Genomic DNA, 14,109 nt, shown 5'->3' with positions numbered 1-14,109 from the left:
CCACAGGGCAAAACGACGAATGGTCACACAACACTGTCCAATTCAACATAAAATGGGTAAGTTATAGAGTATTAGCGCACTGTCATCAAAACAACCACCACGTCCTGCACTGATGATATAGTCCTTGTTGGGGAGGCATCAAGATGCATTAATGTTAATACTACAAAAGATGTTTTCAAATACGTCCCAGACATCTCCGCAAGTATTTTGAGTAATTGGTTCACAATGCATCTTGGTGGTTATTTAGACTTGTATTTAGTACTCTTAACTTGTGATCAGATCACCAAAACACATGTTAACACCAGGTCTAACAGGCTTTATGTATTAGCCTTGTGATGGTGTGGCAACTTCAGGGTGTACCACCCCTCTCACCCAACCTCAACTGGGATAGGCTACAGCCACCCCATGACCTTGAACAGGATACAGTTATGGATAATAATTGAATGTATGAAGAATTTCTGTTACTCTAATTTTTGAGATGCACTCCACAATCTTTTAATGCACCCACTGAGGTACATGTTGGGTGGTTGTTATAGAGCTCTATGGCTGACCTACTGCTGCACAACTGCAGTGTGGTTTGCTACAAAAGGTAATCAACCACTACCACAGCTGCAAGTTATCTCATGATTTCACTAACATGGACACAGTGTCAGGCTTAATTAATGAGGTGAAAGGTAACGGCAATTCAGTCTGATTTTCAGGATTCAACAGAATTGTTAAGTAAATGTGATTATGACCAGCTATAATTATGAAAAACAGGCGGACAAATTTCCCTTGAGTCTGTTTGCAACCCTAAAACAAACTCGTAACCTTCAAGCAGCCCTTTGACAAAATTGGGACCAGACAAACTGTCCTCATATGTCCTCACTTCCCACGTCTTAAAGGGGAACTGCGCCCATTTTCAAAATTCATATGTTATTCCCTTGGTCTGGAACAGCCAGAAAGTACTATTAAACAACTCTCCCCCAATCCCAAAACTAGAGCGCTAAAACTCACATCTGTGATGTCAAAGTCTGGAGCTGCTCCATAGACAATGAATTGGAAAAGATGTATTAGATGACACTGAGAGCACCCAAGGGACTGATCTGAGTATATGGGTGCACTTTCTGTTTTAGAGCTGAGAACACTGCAATAGAGTTCAGCTCATTTGGGAATAAAGAAGAAAGCAAACATTCTTTCGGTCCACAAAATCAGTCTCCCATTCTTTGTCAGTGAAGCAGCTCCAAACTTTATACCCTATGACATCACAAGTTTAGGACTTCATTCTCTGGTTTCTGGCTTTGAGAGAGAGTAGCTCACATTCACAAATATTGATTGAACTTTCCTGGGCCATAAACACATCGCAAGTCTTGGTCCCCACAAAGACAGAAATACAAAACTACACACACACATATACATACACATAAGTTGGTTTATGGTACAAAACAGAGGCCTTTGCTCTTACAGCATTTACAAGCCCGGCTCAGAAAAAAACAGAAAAACATGATACAAACACACACACACACAGCTCTAAGCTCTCAGCAGTTGACATTAATTTTAAATCTATAAAACATTATTGCTAAACTAAAAAACAACAACAATTAAATAAAATAGGATTTGTACCCGACAAGTTGCTCCAGCACAACTTTTTCTCTTGATTTAACTGATATTCAAGTTATCAGGTGACAGTGAAGCAGAGCTGTATGATCAGTTTGGATCATTTCTAGCAAAACAAGATATATATAGGCAGATGAAAACATAATGTCTGTTACAGAGATTCAAGATCATTTGTCTTTTTCCTTAAATTTAAGACACACATGAACCAAGATTTTAGTCCTAGAAGGTAAGTACATCTGTTTCTATTCTAATTTATACCTATTTGAACAGTTTTCACCTCAAATGTTTTTGACTTGTCACAATTTGTCCATCATTTCTATCAGTAAAAATAAAGTTGAACTCACCACATTAACAGCTGAGATCTGGGAACACGATAACATTCATGAAAAGAAGTCAGACAGTCAGACAGGTTGGAAACATTTGGAGCGTTTATACAAAAACATTTTAGGCTTATTTGACAATATTATCACTAGCTCCTCGTTCAGAGGCAGCCACAGCCTCCCTCATCTTGATTAAAACACATGGCATGATAAATATATCATTTAGTATAGCAATGGACTTTGTAAATACAATGTTAATGTTACTGATAAGAATGATGAACAAAACTACAAAAATAAGACCCAAGTTGTAATAAAGTGGAATTATCCTTTAAGGCAGATTACAGTGCATCCTTAACACAAAGGAAACATAAAGGACAGAGGTTATCTGACAGCAGAGTGACACAGCACAGCAGTTGAGTCCTGATTTAAACGTCCATGGAGGATGTTATCAAGCTCTTCTGACTCCCAACGTTCCCCTTTGACCTCTCAGTCTTTTATAAAATCACTGCAGACTCCAGAGTTCAGAGGTCAGGGAGGGCAGAGTCGACGGCAGTCTGTACAGTAAGTGCAGGGATTCTTTCAGTCTCATCATCCTCGTTTCCACAAAGAGACTCCAGAGTGATGGTTCTGAGGACGAACACGCGAGGTACCACAGACAGGAAATGAACTGGCGCTGACGCAGCAGCAGGCTTCACATGTACAGACACATACAGCATGTATAAAAAGAGGCGACTACAGGCTGGAGGAGTACCTTCAAACACCAAAAGGCACCTTGGATGGGAAGGACATTGTCATCTTTGATCTTCTATGGACAACTGGTTTTAACTAACTGGTTAAGTGCTTCAATAAAGAAAAAAAACTCATCAAGAGCTTTGTGGCTAAACAAAAGGCAGACAGCAGGAGGTTTTCAGTCTGATTAATACAAAGAAACTTGAACATAGTCTCCTCACACGCTCATCAAAAGACCCATTTTGTCACCAAAATTCATAAAAATGAGACAGATGGTGGATTTACTTAAAGGGAAATTTCGGTTTATTTCAACCTGTCTCCTATCGTCCTAAATTTGTTTCAAGTGACTAGTGACATAAAAATAATAGTTAGCATGTTAGCCGTTAGCCTAGATACAGCCGGGGCGCATAGTAGCGTCAGACCTGTTAAAACGTAAGTGAACGGGCAACCTTCAAGTGCAAAGTTAGTCCACTAAACAAGCTTTTTTTCCACAAAGACCGCCTCATATCGTTAGGATAAATGTCAGAGAACATGTAGAAAACGACATGTAAACGTGTTGTCTTACCTTACCGGTGTGCTGCCATGTTTGTTTACCATCTACCTCTGCTTTCCAAAGCGCGGCCGAAATATATCTGGCGAGCTCTAGATAAAGCCCAGCTGGATACTACTCCAGGTGGAGGTGTCTCGTCCTCGGTCACATCCAGACCTTGAAAATAAGGCTGCAACCGGTCCCATTCCTTGCAACAGAGGCATTCCTCTTCTGTGGGCACTGGGGCACAGCATTCACAGGTACACCACCAATCTCCAGAGCTACGCAGCCTTGCAGCAGCCATTCCTCCTCTCTCGTCCTCTACCTGTTGCGCCTCTCTCTCTCCTCCTCCGTTCTTCAATTTCACGAAGCTCTTCGTCAGTGTATTCTGGCTCAAATAAATAAGGGCGGCCATCAAACTCTGCAAAATCAAATTCCTCCTCCACAAAGTCGAAGTCTGGCAAAAAGTCAGCCATTGTTCTATAAATCTTTCATAAAATAAATGAATGAACTTTTCAGGCTACTGTCCGGTTCTGCCTTCCAGCTGTTGCTGCTTGTTCTCGCGAGATTTCAGGCACGGTATGAGATCGCTGCTTGTTCTCGCGATATTTTGGCTGTGCTTTGGAAAGCAGAGCTAAATGGTAAACAAACATGGCAGCACACTGGTAAGGTAAGACAACACGTTTACATGTGGTTTTCTATATGTTCTCTGACATTTATCCTAACGATATGAGGCGGTCTTTGTGGAAAAAAAGCTTGTTTAGTGGACTAACTTTGCACTTGAAGGTTGCCCGTTCACTTACGTTTTAACAGGTCTGACGCTACTATGCGCCCCGGCTGTATCTAGGCTAACGGCTAACATGCTAACTATTATTTTTATGTCACTAGTCACTTGAAACAAATTTAGGACCATAGGAGACAGGTTGAAATAAACCGAAATTTCCCTTTAACCTGTTTTTCAACACACAGTATTAGAGCCGTAACAAAATCTTGATAGGTTGATCGACAGAAAGTTAATTGGCAACTATTTGACGCTTTTCTTTATCACACAAGTAAGTATACTATCTATTTTTAGATTCTGGACTATTTTGGCTGTGAAAAATTATAATTTCATTTATACGCCATTACAATTGGAAATAATCAGCAGATGAAAACAATCGTACGTTGCGGCCCTGGACTTTATTAAAGGGTAAGTTCACTCAAATTACACCAAATTGTACTTTTCTCATCTGCCATGTAGCAGCATCCAGCCAGGCAAACAGTTCTGGTTTCATTTGGCGAGTTTTGAGAGTCCTTTTGGTCGATAAAAATGTATGCTGGAATACTGAGCTATCACATGTTCACACTTAAATAAGATCCAGGATAAAAAAAACAGAGGAAGAACAGTTGTCACACTTGTCTATATTTCAAAACCTGAGCTAATAAAAAAACTATCTGCATGGCTGGACACCACTTGAGGCAACTGGGAAAACATGTTGTTTCTTTATAAATTGGGTGAAGTGACCCTTTAAAATGATGTTTGCCATCATTTATAACTCATAATACAACCTCACTGTTTGCTTCAGCTTTGATAAATGAAGCCTGAACTTCAATTTTGGTTCATTTTGGAGGACACAGAGAGGACGGACATGTAGAACAACCAAAGGTGAATCCCACACATTTAGGAATTCATGTTTGTGTGATTCAATATCATATTTAACAGAAGGAAAAAAACTTGGTGTCTGGTCTTCTCAGATGTCAGAAATAACATGACAGCCGTTTGTACATTCAGAGGTATTTCATTTTAATAGCTTAAACTCAGAGGCCATATTCTTTGAGGAAGCTGTTGACTGCAACAGTACCAGCTGAGGCATTTCACTGCGGTGATGAACACACCTGCTTCAGTCTCAGGATTTGACCCAAAAGCTTCAGTTACTCTTGTCGTCGCTTCAGTGTGACTTTAGTCATGTGATCAGCTCAGGATGCGGCATGTGACAAATCTGGACGGGCAAAACTTTGGACTTTTATTCTTGCATTGTTACTGCCACACGTATGAAGTAAAGTGGAAACAAAAAAAAAAAAGACGAGGAAGGGCAGGGGATAAAATCGCAAAAAGGAATAAATCCTAAAGAAACCCTGAGAGACAAGTGGTAAAACAAACCTGTGTGATTCACTTACAAACTGTAATAAGTAAACGTATATAACCACAAGTTGCCACTAAATGCTCTGACACTTGAGGGATTTCAGTCACAAGTTTTGCAGGTCAACTGAACACGCAAAGACTTGAAATGCTACAGAAAATATATAGACGGAATAAAGCATAAAGCTTCCAACAATACTGAAAAAAATGAATGGATGGTTCTTTGAGTTTAAATGAAGCAGTTCTTTCAATAAAATTCCTCAGAAAAAAATCATCAAAAACTGCTTTTTTACTTAACAAAACTAACTACACTCAAGAAACTGTCTCATAACTTTGACTTCTTGATCGTTTTTTAGAAACCTTTCGAAGAATTTGTTTGGACATAGGGACCATTTAAAGGGCCAGTGTGTAATATTTGGCATGGTTTATTGTCAAATCTGAATCTGAATATTTTACCCATTAATATGTTTATACAAGTGTATAATCGCTATAAAATAAAATTCATTTGGTTTTCGTAGCCCTATAATTATGCTTTTATATATATATAGCAAGGGCCTTGCTTTAGAGAGGTTTCCATCTTGCGCCGCCATGTATGTACGGCAGACTGAGCGGACAATCCAGCCAGCCAGAGAACGCGTTTCACGTGTATAAATGAACCAACGAAGACAGCGGAAGGAAGGAAGAAGGAGGAGGAAACAGCAGAGAGTGTTAGTAGTTCGTCGATAGAGAGTAGCGAAAAGTTTTTTTAGTTATAAAGTTTGCGAATGGACCACACTTACCACGCAACAGGAGAGAATGAACCCGAACCGTCATCTGCGAGGAAAAGAAGACGCAAAGAGGGGCAAAGAAAACGGGACAAGCGGCGGCAAAGAATAAACACCTGTGATGTTTTTCAGCGATGGAGGGGGTTCATGAAGGACAAAGGGCTTCAATCCGATGCTGAAGTGGCATGTTTCCTATTGGACAGGTAAACTACTAAAATAAATGCTACTATTTGTCAGCACGTAGTATAATAGCGTTACGTGTCGGACTCGACAAGTAGGGAGTGAGGAGGAGAGTTTGTAACGTTACATCATCTCCAGGTAGAGCAATTACTGTAAAACACTTGTGAAAATTTTAGTCTTATGTCAAAGGCATAACAGACAATAGGATAGCAGTAACGTTACTCCTGTGTACCCTGCTGATTGGATTCAGTACAGCTGCAGCCTATTTCAAATCACCTGTGCTGTTGACTGTGTAACAAACCTGATGAAGCCATGGGCGAAACGCGTTGTTTTGTAGACTGATTAATAAAATAAGAAGCAATTCAGCCGACGGGAGGGGTGAGCACAGGCAAGCGAGTGAGCGCTGCAATCTAGAATCTAAACGCTACATGTCAATGTTTTCAACCCATTTTACACACCGGCCCTTTAAGACAAATATTGTCATATTTTTGCCAAGTGTGTGTGTGTGTGTGTGTGTGTGTGTGTGTGTTGCAGGCTGCTGGTTCGGAGTACTAGAACCGCTTTTATGGACCGAATCACTGTGATGTCACACAAACGCTTCTGTGGAGGCCACTGTATTGTTTTGAATAGAGTAGATATTCAGCCATAACTGTAACACTTAAAGATACATATTCAAACCAAGTGGTCCGACCTCTATGACATTTCTGCTGTGCTAATTTTATGTACTTTGCTGCTTTGCTGTCATCTTTGATTAACCAAGTCTACCAGCTAAGCAAGCACACTGTGGACAGGAGCCCCAGCAAAACATAATTTAGCCACCTCAAAAGACCCACCAGGAAAAAAAAAATCAACATTAAGTGCACTCTATATTTGGAATATTTTCACTGCTTTACCTTGCACACTAACTACTGATAGAGGAAGCAGTGGAGCAGAAACTTCCTTGTTCTAAAATGACTGTTTTTATGAATGGTGTCTGGTGGCTTTGAGATAACAGCTTCAGTTCCCCGTCAGAAAGGGCTGTATGATGTAACATAAAGTGGTGAAAGTATTCTTAACATACCGTATACTTCAACTGATATTGAATTTTTTAGTTGGATCTTCTCTTAAGTGGCTAAAAACTAACCAAGTGAGGCAGCGTTTGCTAAGCGGTGTTTGACTTTATGTGCCTGACACTGGGGTTATCGTCAACAAACATTGTGATTTGGTCTATTCCAGTTAAAGAACTGCGGCGTTAACATAATGTGTGAGCTGTTTACTGCGGACCAGAAATGGGATGTTTTTTTTTTGTTTGTTTGTTTTTTTGTTTTTTGTTTTTTTTATCATGGTAAAGTTTTTGGAGCTGACGAAAAGCCACAAGCATGTTAGTAAAAGCAACTTATAACTGTCAGCATAATCTGACAGTAAAGTATCCGTAAAATGTGACCACACAACAGTTTAATCTAAAATAACACAATCTTTACAGAGCTGACAAGAGTAACTGGAGCCGCACTGACACAACGAGTCGATTGTCTCAAGAAATCCATAATCCAAAAATTAAACAAAAATAATAATACTATTAATAAAATCTGCAGATGTAGACAACTTCATGGTTCTGGCATCACCCTTTAAAACCATAATGTCCTACAGCAAAATTAAAATCACACTTTTAAAAGAAAGAGGTTGGTCACAGCAGAATATAGAGCAAGAGAGGAAAAGTGGTCACAGTTCATGAGCTGAAAGTCACTGGTTTGATTCCCTGGACAAAGTAGGGGAAAAGTAAAGAGATCGAGGAATGTTCAGTCCTCCCTTAGTAACCACTGTCACAGTGTCCTCCAGCAAGGCACTTTTACAGCAGGTGATTGTTCCAGTGGAGCTGCTCAGCGGTCGGCAGCAGCTCCCACATCAGTTACATGGACGTGTGTTAAGTGGATGTGTGTGAAAGCAAAATGACAAAAAAAACAAACAAAACAAAATAAACAAAAGCAAATGAAAGAAACAAATGTTCATCTTCTGTAAGTTCCGTCTCCTCGTTTGGAACGTGTCGACAGACGACATTTCACAACTTTTTAAATAACATTAAAACATTATGGCTATGCTGAAAATATACATTCTGACATTTAGAGATAGTACTATCTTAAAAATACAAATGTGCAAAAGTTGTAAACAAATGAGATCGTGTGTGTGTGTGTGTGTGTGTGTGTGTGTGTGTGTGTGTGTGTGTCACAGCCTGGTGGGTTCCTCATCACTGTCACTGCAGTTACCACAGCATTCCTGCAGAGGGAGGCAGAGAGCACAGAGTCACTTTGAGACGTATCTGAACCGAACGGCTTCTCATCTTCTACTTAAAGCCCCTACAAGGAACTTTCATTTTGAGTTGATTTTGGCGACCCTGTGGACAAAAGCCGTAGTGTTTTGCCGGAATGAAGCCTACATTTCCCATGAGCTCTAGCGCGTATTGTCGTAAAGACGCTTACCTGGCTCGCGTATGTGTTTGTTTTGGGGATGAATGAAACAACAAGACGGGAAAACTTTGCCCCCGCTCCTATCGGAGCTCCACCTCTGTGGCGTAAGCGCCACCGCCGCTGGGGTAAACGCAGCCATTGGCTGGTAAGGCTGAAGGCCTGTTTGGTGAGCACTTCCACGGCTTCTTGGACTGAGTATGGAGCACTGCCTTGCCTCTTTATTTCTCGGCACTCGCTGGACCCTGTCGACGCCTGGCTGGTACCTGTCGTCGGCCCAGATGAGGTGTTCCAGCCCCGCGGCCCCTGCTCTCTTCGTCCCCGCTGGCGCGGGGTGAATCTGCGCAACCTGCGGCCTCTGTGTGTGGCTCCCCGGACAGCTAACGCCGTGGACCTGCCGGCTCCTGCCAGGATTGGGCTGGTAAATGCTAGATCGCTAGCGAACAAAACGTTTATCCTGAAGGATTTCCTGACTTCCTGAGGTTTGGATTTTCTCTGTGTTACTGAGACGTGGCTGACTGTTGGTGAGTCCAGTGCTTTCACAGAACTTTTACCCGATGATTGCTGCTATTTTAACTCCCCGCGGACGTCGGGTCGAGGAGGAGGAATAGCGACTATTTATAAGAGTCACTATAAATGTAAGCAGCTAGGTAAGATGACGTGTGCCGTCTGAGTGCCGTAAATCGTTTCGTCCTGGAAGCGACCTGGGGCGGACCCGGAGACAGTTTCCTAAAGGTATGGATATACACTATATAGAAATAGCTTATCTTCACACCGATGGTCTCATTTGCTGTTGTAGGTCACGCACAGACATCAGCAGAAACCAGAGACTTTTGCATATCCAGTTAAAAGTTCCTTGTAGCGGCTTTAAGTTATGTTTTTTTTTGTCTGTGAAAAAATATTGTTTGTATGTGTCTTCTGTCAGATCACAATCTTCATATACTCGGCGCTGTTACGTCAAACACCTTGCTGAAGTTGGTCTGCTGAAATGATGCATATGTTTTAAGACCGTAAATACTGTATGTGGAATAATGATTTGTGTCTGATGTAGGTTTTTTCCACAAAAAGTGTTGTTACCTTTATAAGAAAAAATAAAATGACACTCCTTCTCTTTTCTCTGCCTCGTTGAAAAATATTGAAAAATACAGAATATTCAAATATTATTCATTGTAAGAGTTTAACTGTTAGACACATTCCCACTTCACAGAAAAGTCTATTGTCAGTGTGACTGGGAGGTTTCTACACCCTCCTCCTGTAAGTGACACTCATTTGCTCATAAATCAATTGTAATGCAACTAAATCCTGCTGGCACGTCCAACTGTTAAAATGAGATCTGAGGTGAGTGCAGAGAAACCTGATGTATGTAGAAAAAAAATGCACAAACATCATTCTGCACAGTGAAGCTCAAATATCAAAGTGAATCAACAATGAGCAAAACACAGTTTTAAGTGGAGGGGGACTTTAAGTTGCAAAGTCTTCAAATAAAAACAATGATTGCAGAAGAGGCGCAAACTGGGGCCAAACTGATCTCTCGCCGGTGTACACTGGAAGGTTAAAGTGTAATGATGTCCGTGAGGTAAGGTAAGGTAAGGTGAGGAGAGGTGAGGTGGGGGAGTCCACTGACCTGCCGTCCAAACAGCCGCTGCAGGAGTCCCTGTTTGGGTGGTGGAGACGGCTGTCCTCTCCAGTCCAGGTCAGGAGGAACCGTCCCGTCCTGGTGGAAAATATTCAGCTCTGCAAAGCACTCGGTCTCGATCATCTGCGGGAGAAAAGACCAAACTTCACTCTTTGTGTCACATGAACAGAGACATACAGTATATACTAAGACAAGAGGTAACTCAGAGGACACATTCGCTTAGTCAAATATCAGATAAAAAACCCCACTAGGTTATTGGAATGTCAATTTTTTTCATCTTAATATAAGACGTATAAGTGTTGTTTCTCTACAGCTTTGTCCTGTGTTTGAGAGGCATAAATGTTTTAAATGAAACCAAATAAATGGAACCAGAGCTGAGAAACAGAGCTCAAGATTTCACAGCAGGATGTGACAGTTTATGACACGTGATGTCACAACAGCACAAAGATTTTGAAATCCAGAACTGCAGCAGTGTAAATATACTGTATAAATATACTATTATTATTATTATTATTATTATTCAGTCAATATATCTGTCTCGTCCCCGGTTACTGCAGCTCCTTCATATTGCACCTATTTTTGGTCTATTCTCTCAAACACTGCATAGACACTGCTCTAAGATATCATATATGTGATTAACTGGTGCTCTCTAGATCTGATTCTATGGATGAAATTGAAAAACCAATCATATTTTCAAAGTATATCACATCCCACATGCATATGTGTCTCTTCACTTCTTCTCTTGACAGTCACTTTACCTTTTCATACTTTTGCTTACCATATTTACAAACTGTGCACTCTTTATATACATTTATACTTTTCAAAATGCATGCTGTCACTGTCTTGAAACTATCAAACTGAATCTTGACAAAGGTGGGGTGGTAGGGGCAATTTTCTTAGATCTGCGCAATGCCTTTGATATGGTTAATCATTCAATTCTCCACTCAAAGCTGACACAGTATAAATTGTCCATGAATACCCTGACCTGGCTAAAATCATACATTTCTGGTCGCTCCCAATGTGTGTGTATAAATGGTTTCATATCGCCTACAAGAGCTTGCACAGTAGGGGTGCCACAAGGTTTGATTCTAGGCCCACTACTGTTCACTCTGTACATAAACGACCTCCCGTCGGATGATGCGGTTATCCACACGCATGGGAGGGATGCAGACCAAGTGGCAGCCAAGTTAACAGTCGCCATGGAGAAAGTGTCTAACTGGCTAAATGAATCATGTCTCAATTTAAATGTTAAGAAAACAGCAACCATGTTTTTCACCAACAAACAAAAGCACAAGGACTATCCCTACATAACTGTAAATGGAGAAAAAATAACTAATGTAACTGAATTTAAATACCTGGGTATCATTTTGGATTCCACTCTCAGTTTTAAAAAATACATAAAACAGGTGAGCCGCACTCTGAAATACAACCTTGCAAATTTCAGATGTATCAGAAATTCACTTAAGATGGAAGCAGCCAAAACCTTTTTTAATGCCATGATTATGTCACATTTTAACTACTGTATCTCATGCTGGTCCCAAGCTAACAAGACAACCCTGCAGCCCCTTGAGTCACTGTACAAGCAAGCTCTTAAAGTTTTGGGTAAGAAAACACGACAGTATCATCATTGCCACGTACTCAACAAACATAAGATGCTAAACTTTGATAACATGATCATGTATGCAGATGTACGTCTGGTTTTTAAAATCATTCACAACACTGCACCTCCAACCCTCAAGCCCTTTGTTCAGCTGACCTCTGAAGCTGACTGTTTTCTGAAACTGTGAGCACTCGCACTTTGGACGCTGTGTGTGCGTTGTCCCATGGATTTCAATGCACTCTATTTTCTTGTACCGTTTCAGTCTGTCTTTTTATATGTCTCTTTGTAATATTTTAATTTTTCTCTTGTTATTTCTTCTTTTGCCTGCCTCAGGGACTGCAGATGGAAACTAGCTAAAAAGCTATAATCTGGTGCAGTGCATCTTTACTCTGTTGAGTCCAGTGTTCTCTGTACATGGTCCCTAATAAAAAAATAAATGAATAAGTAAATAAATATACATTTACTACATTCCTATTTACATTTAGTTTGTTCATTTGCTAATACCGTCTACCACAAATTTGTATTACTTTATTCTATGTTTTATTCCTGTTTTAAAAGTTCAGTGTGCAGGACGCAGTGAGATATACTGGCAGAAACTGAATATTCATAACTATGTTTTTTTAGTGTTTAATCCCCTGAAAATAAGAATTGTGTCTATGTTACCTTATTTCTAGCTGTTTACATTTACATATGAAGCAGGTTGCCTTCCAAGGAGTCCACCATGTTGTTTCTACAGTAGCCCAGAACGGACAAACCAAACACTGATTCTAGATAGAGCCATTCACCTTTTTGTGTCGCCCACTGTAGTTCTCTTACATGCTTGGCCCACAGAGAAGTTTCAGTTGGTTGCAATCTGCAAACTCACCACTAGGTGCCACTAAGGCCAAATCCCATTTCTACCCCTTAAATCTTCCACTTGGTATTGAGTGCCCTCGTTTGCGAGATAACCCTTGATGAGGGAAGTGAGAAATATTAAGGTAGAGATCTTTCCCTAAGAAATGAGACACGGCGTGGCCGACATGCAGGCATACGTCACGCATAGTAGCGACGCAAGAAAACGGTAGTCATTCAGGTTGGAAAATGCGGTCTCCAGCGCTTGTGTTGTGGCGTGTGCTATGTTTATTCTGCTCTGTCTGATGAATCAACGGAGACGAAATGCTGAAAACAGGAGGCGCCTACGACATCTTCTAGTTCTGATTGATTTCGTTTGGGTAAGTCGATTTGTTTAAATATTTTGACGCTGTGATCAACCGAGTTGCTGATGAGTTTACGCTAGTCCATCCATCTGTTGTTTGTACAGCCTACATTCTGATCGTACAGTAACAAATTGTTTTCCAAAACTTGCTGACGTTGCTGACTTCGCAAGGTGTTTCATCTTTAAGTGTTGGAAACTACTTCCACTACCTCAGTTCTGTTTTGGGACACTTGAATTATTTTATGCCTTACGTTTCCATTTATTGTTTTTTACTTTAGTGATTTTCTTTTCTTTTTTTTTTTCTTTTTTTTTAGATATTTAAAATGCATTGTTGGTGGGATCCTAACGTCCAAGATTTTCACAAACAACTACTTCACTGTAACTGTTGTGCATATGATAATAAAAAACTTGAAACTACTACTCTTGCCTCATTCTGCCAGGGAATGGAGACGCTGCCTGTGGACACTTTGCTGTAGAAAGACTCGTCTTTCGGCTCCAGCTCCACTCCTTTCACTGTGGAGAACTGCTCGATGTCCAGCACGTCTTTACAGTAGATGGCCTGTGGCTGAAAACACACACACAGACACACTAACTTTAACACATTTGCATTTCAGATGCTTGCAGCTATCACTGCAACACCAGGAGTGACAAGAGACAGGAACCAAACACTGAGGAGGTGATGAGTTTCCTGAAGTCTTTGTTTTGATCGAGATTTAACCTCCCTCTGTTCTTACATAACAAAAAACCTGCTGTAAGATAACAGCGTGCTCTCTGTGGGGAATCCTTCCTGTAACAGACACTGTGCAGATTAATTATGCATGCTCCATGTAATAAGCCTCAGTGACATTCTTATTAATCTGATTAATTAATTCTACTTCCTGAGCTGAGGAGAAGATTGAATTTTCTAGCGCTCTATTTAAAGGACATTTTGAGAGACATTTCTTATTTGAAGATAAATGAGATTCTGTTGTCATTAGTTACACCTGTGATACCAATAATGTTA

At 40.5% G+C, this 14,109-nt stretch overlaps 1 protein-coding gene across 1 annotated transcript in view; it reads right to left on the bottom strand.

Annotated features, from left to right (window-relative positions):
* Window positions 1–2,006: 2,006 nt before the first annotated feature.
* grk6 (G protein-coupled receptor kinase 6) overlaps window positions 2,007–14,109 on the bottom strand; it is an 84,317-nt gene continuing 72,214 nt past the window's right edge. The window contains exons 14-16 of the mRNA XM_049591370.1: window positions 13,534–13,671; window positions 10,300–10,434; window positions 2,007–8,487 (exon numbers count right to left, since the gene is read on the bottom strand). Coding sequence (XP_049447327.1) covers window positions 8,437–8,487; window positions 10,300–10,434; window positions 13,534–13,671 — 324 coding nt within the window. The 3' untranslated portion in view covers window positions 2,007–8,436. The remainder of the gene's footprint in view (window positions 8,488–10,299; window positions 10,435–13,533; window positions 13,672–14,109) is intronic.

Source organism: Epinephelus fuscoguttatus, linkage group LG12, assembly GCF_011397635.1.
Source record: "Epinephelus fuscoguttatus linkage group LG12, E.fuscoguttatus.final_Chr_v1".
NCBI lineage: Eukaryota > Metazoa > Chordata > Actinopteri > Perciformes > Serranidae > Epinephelus > Epinephelus fuscoguttatus.
This window is presented reverse-complemented; position numbering and strand designations above follow the sequence as displayed.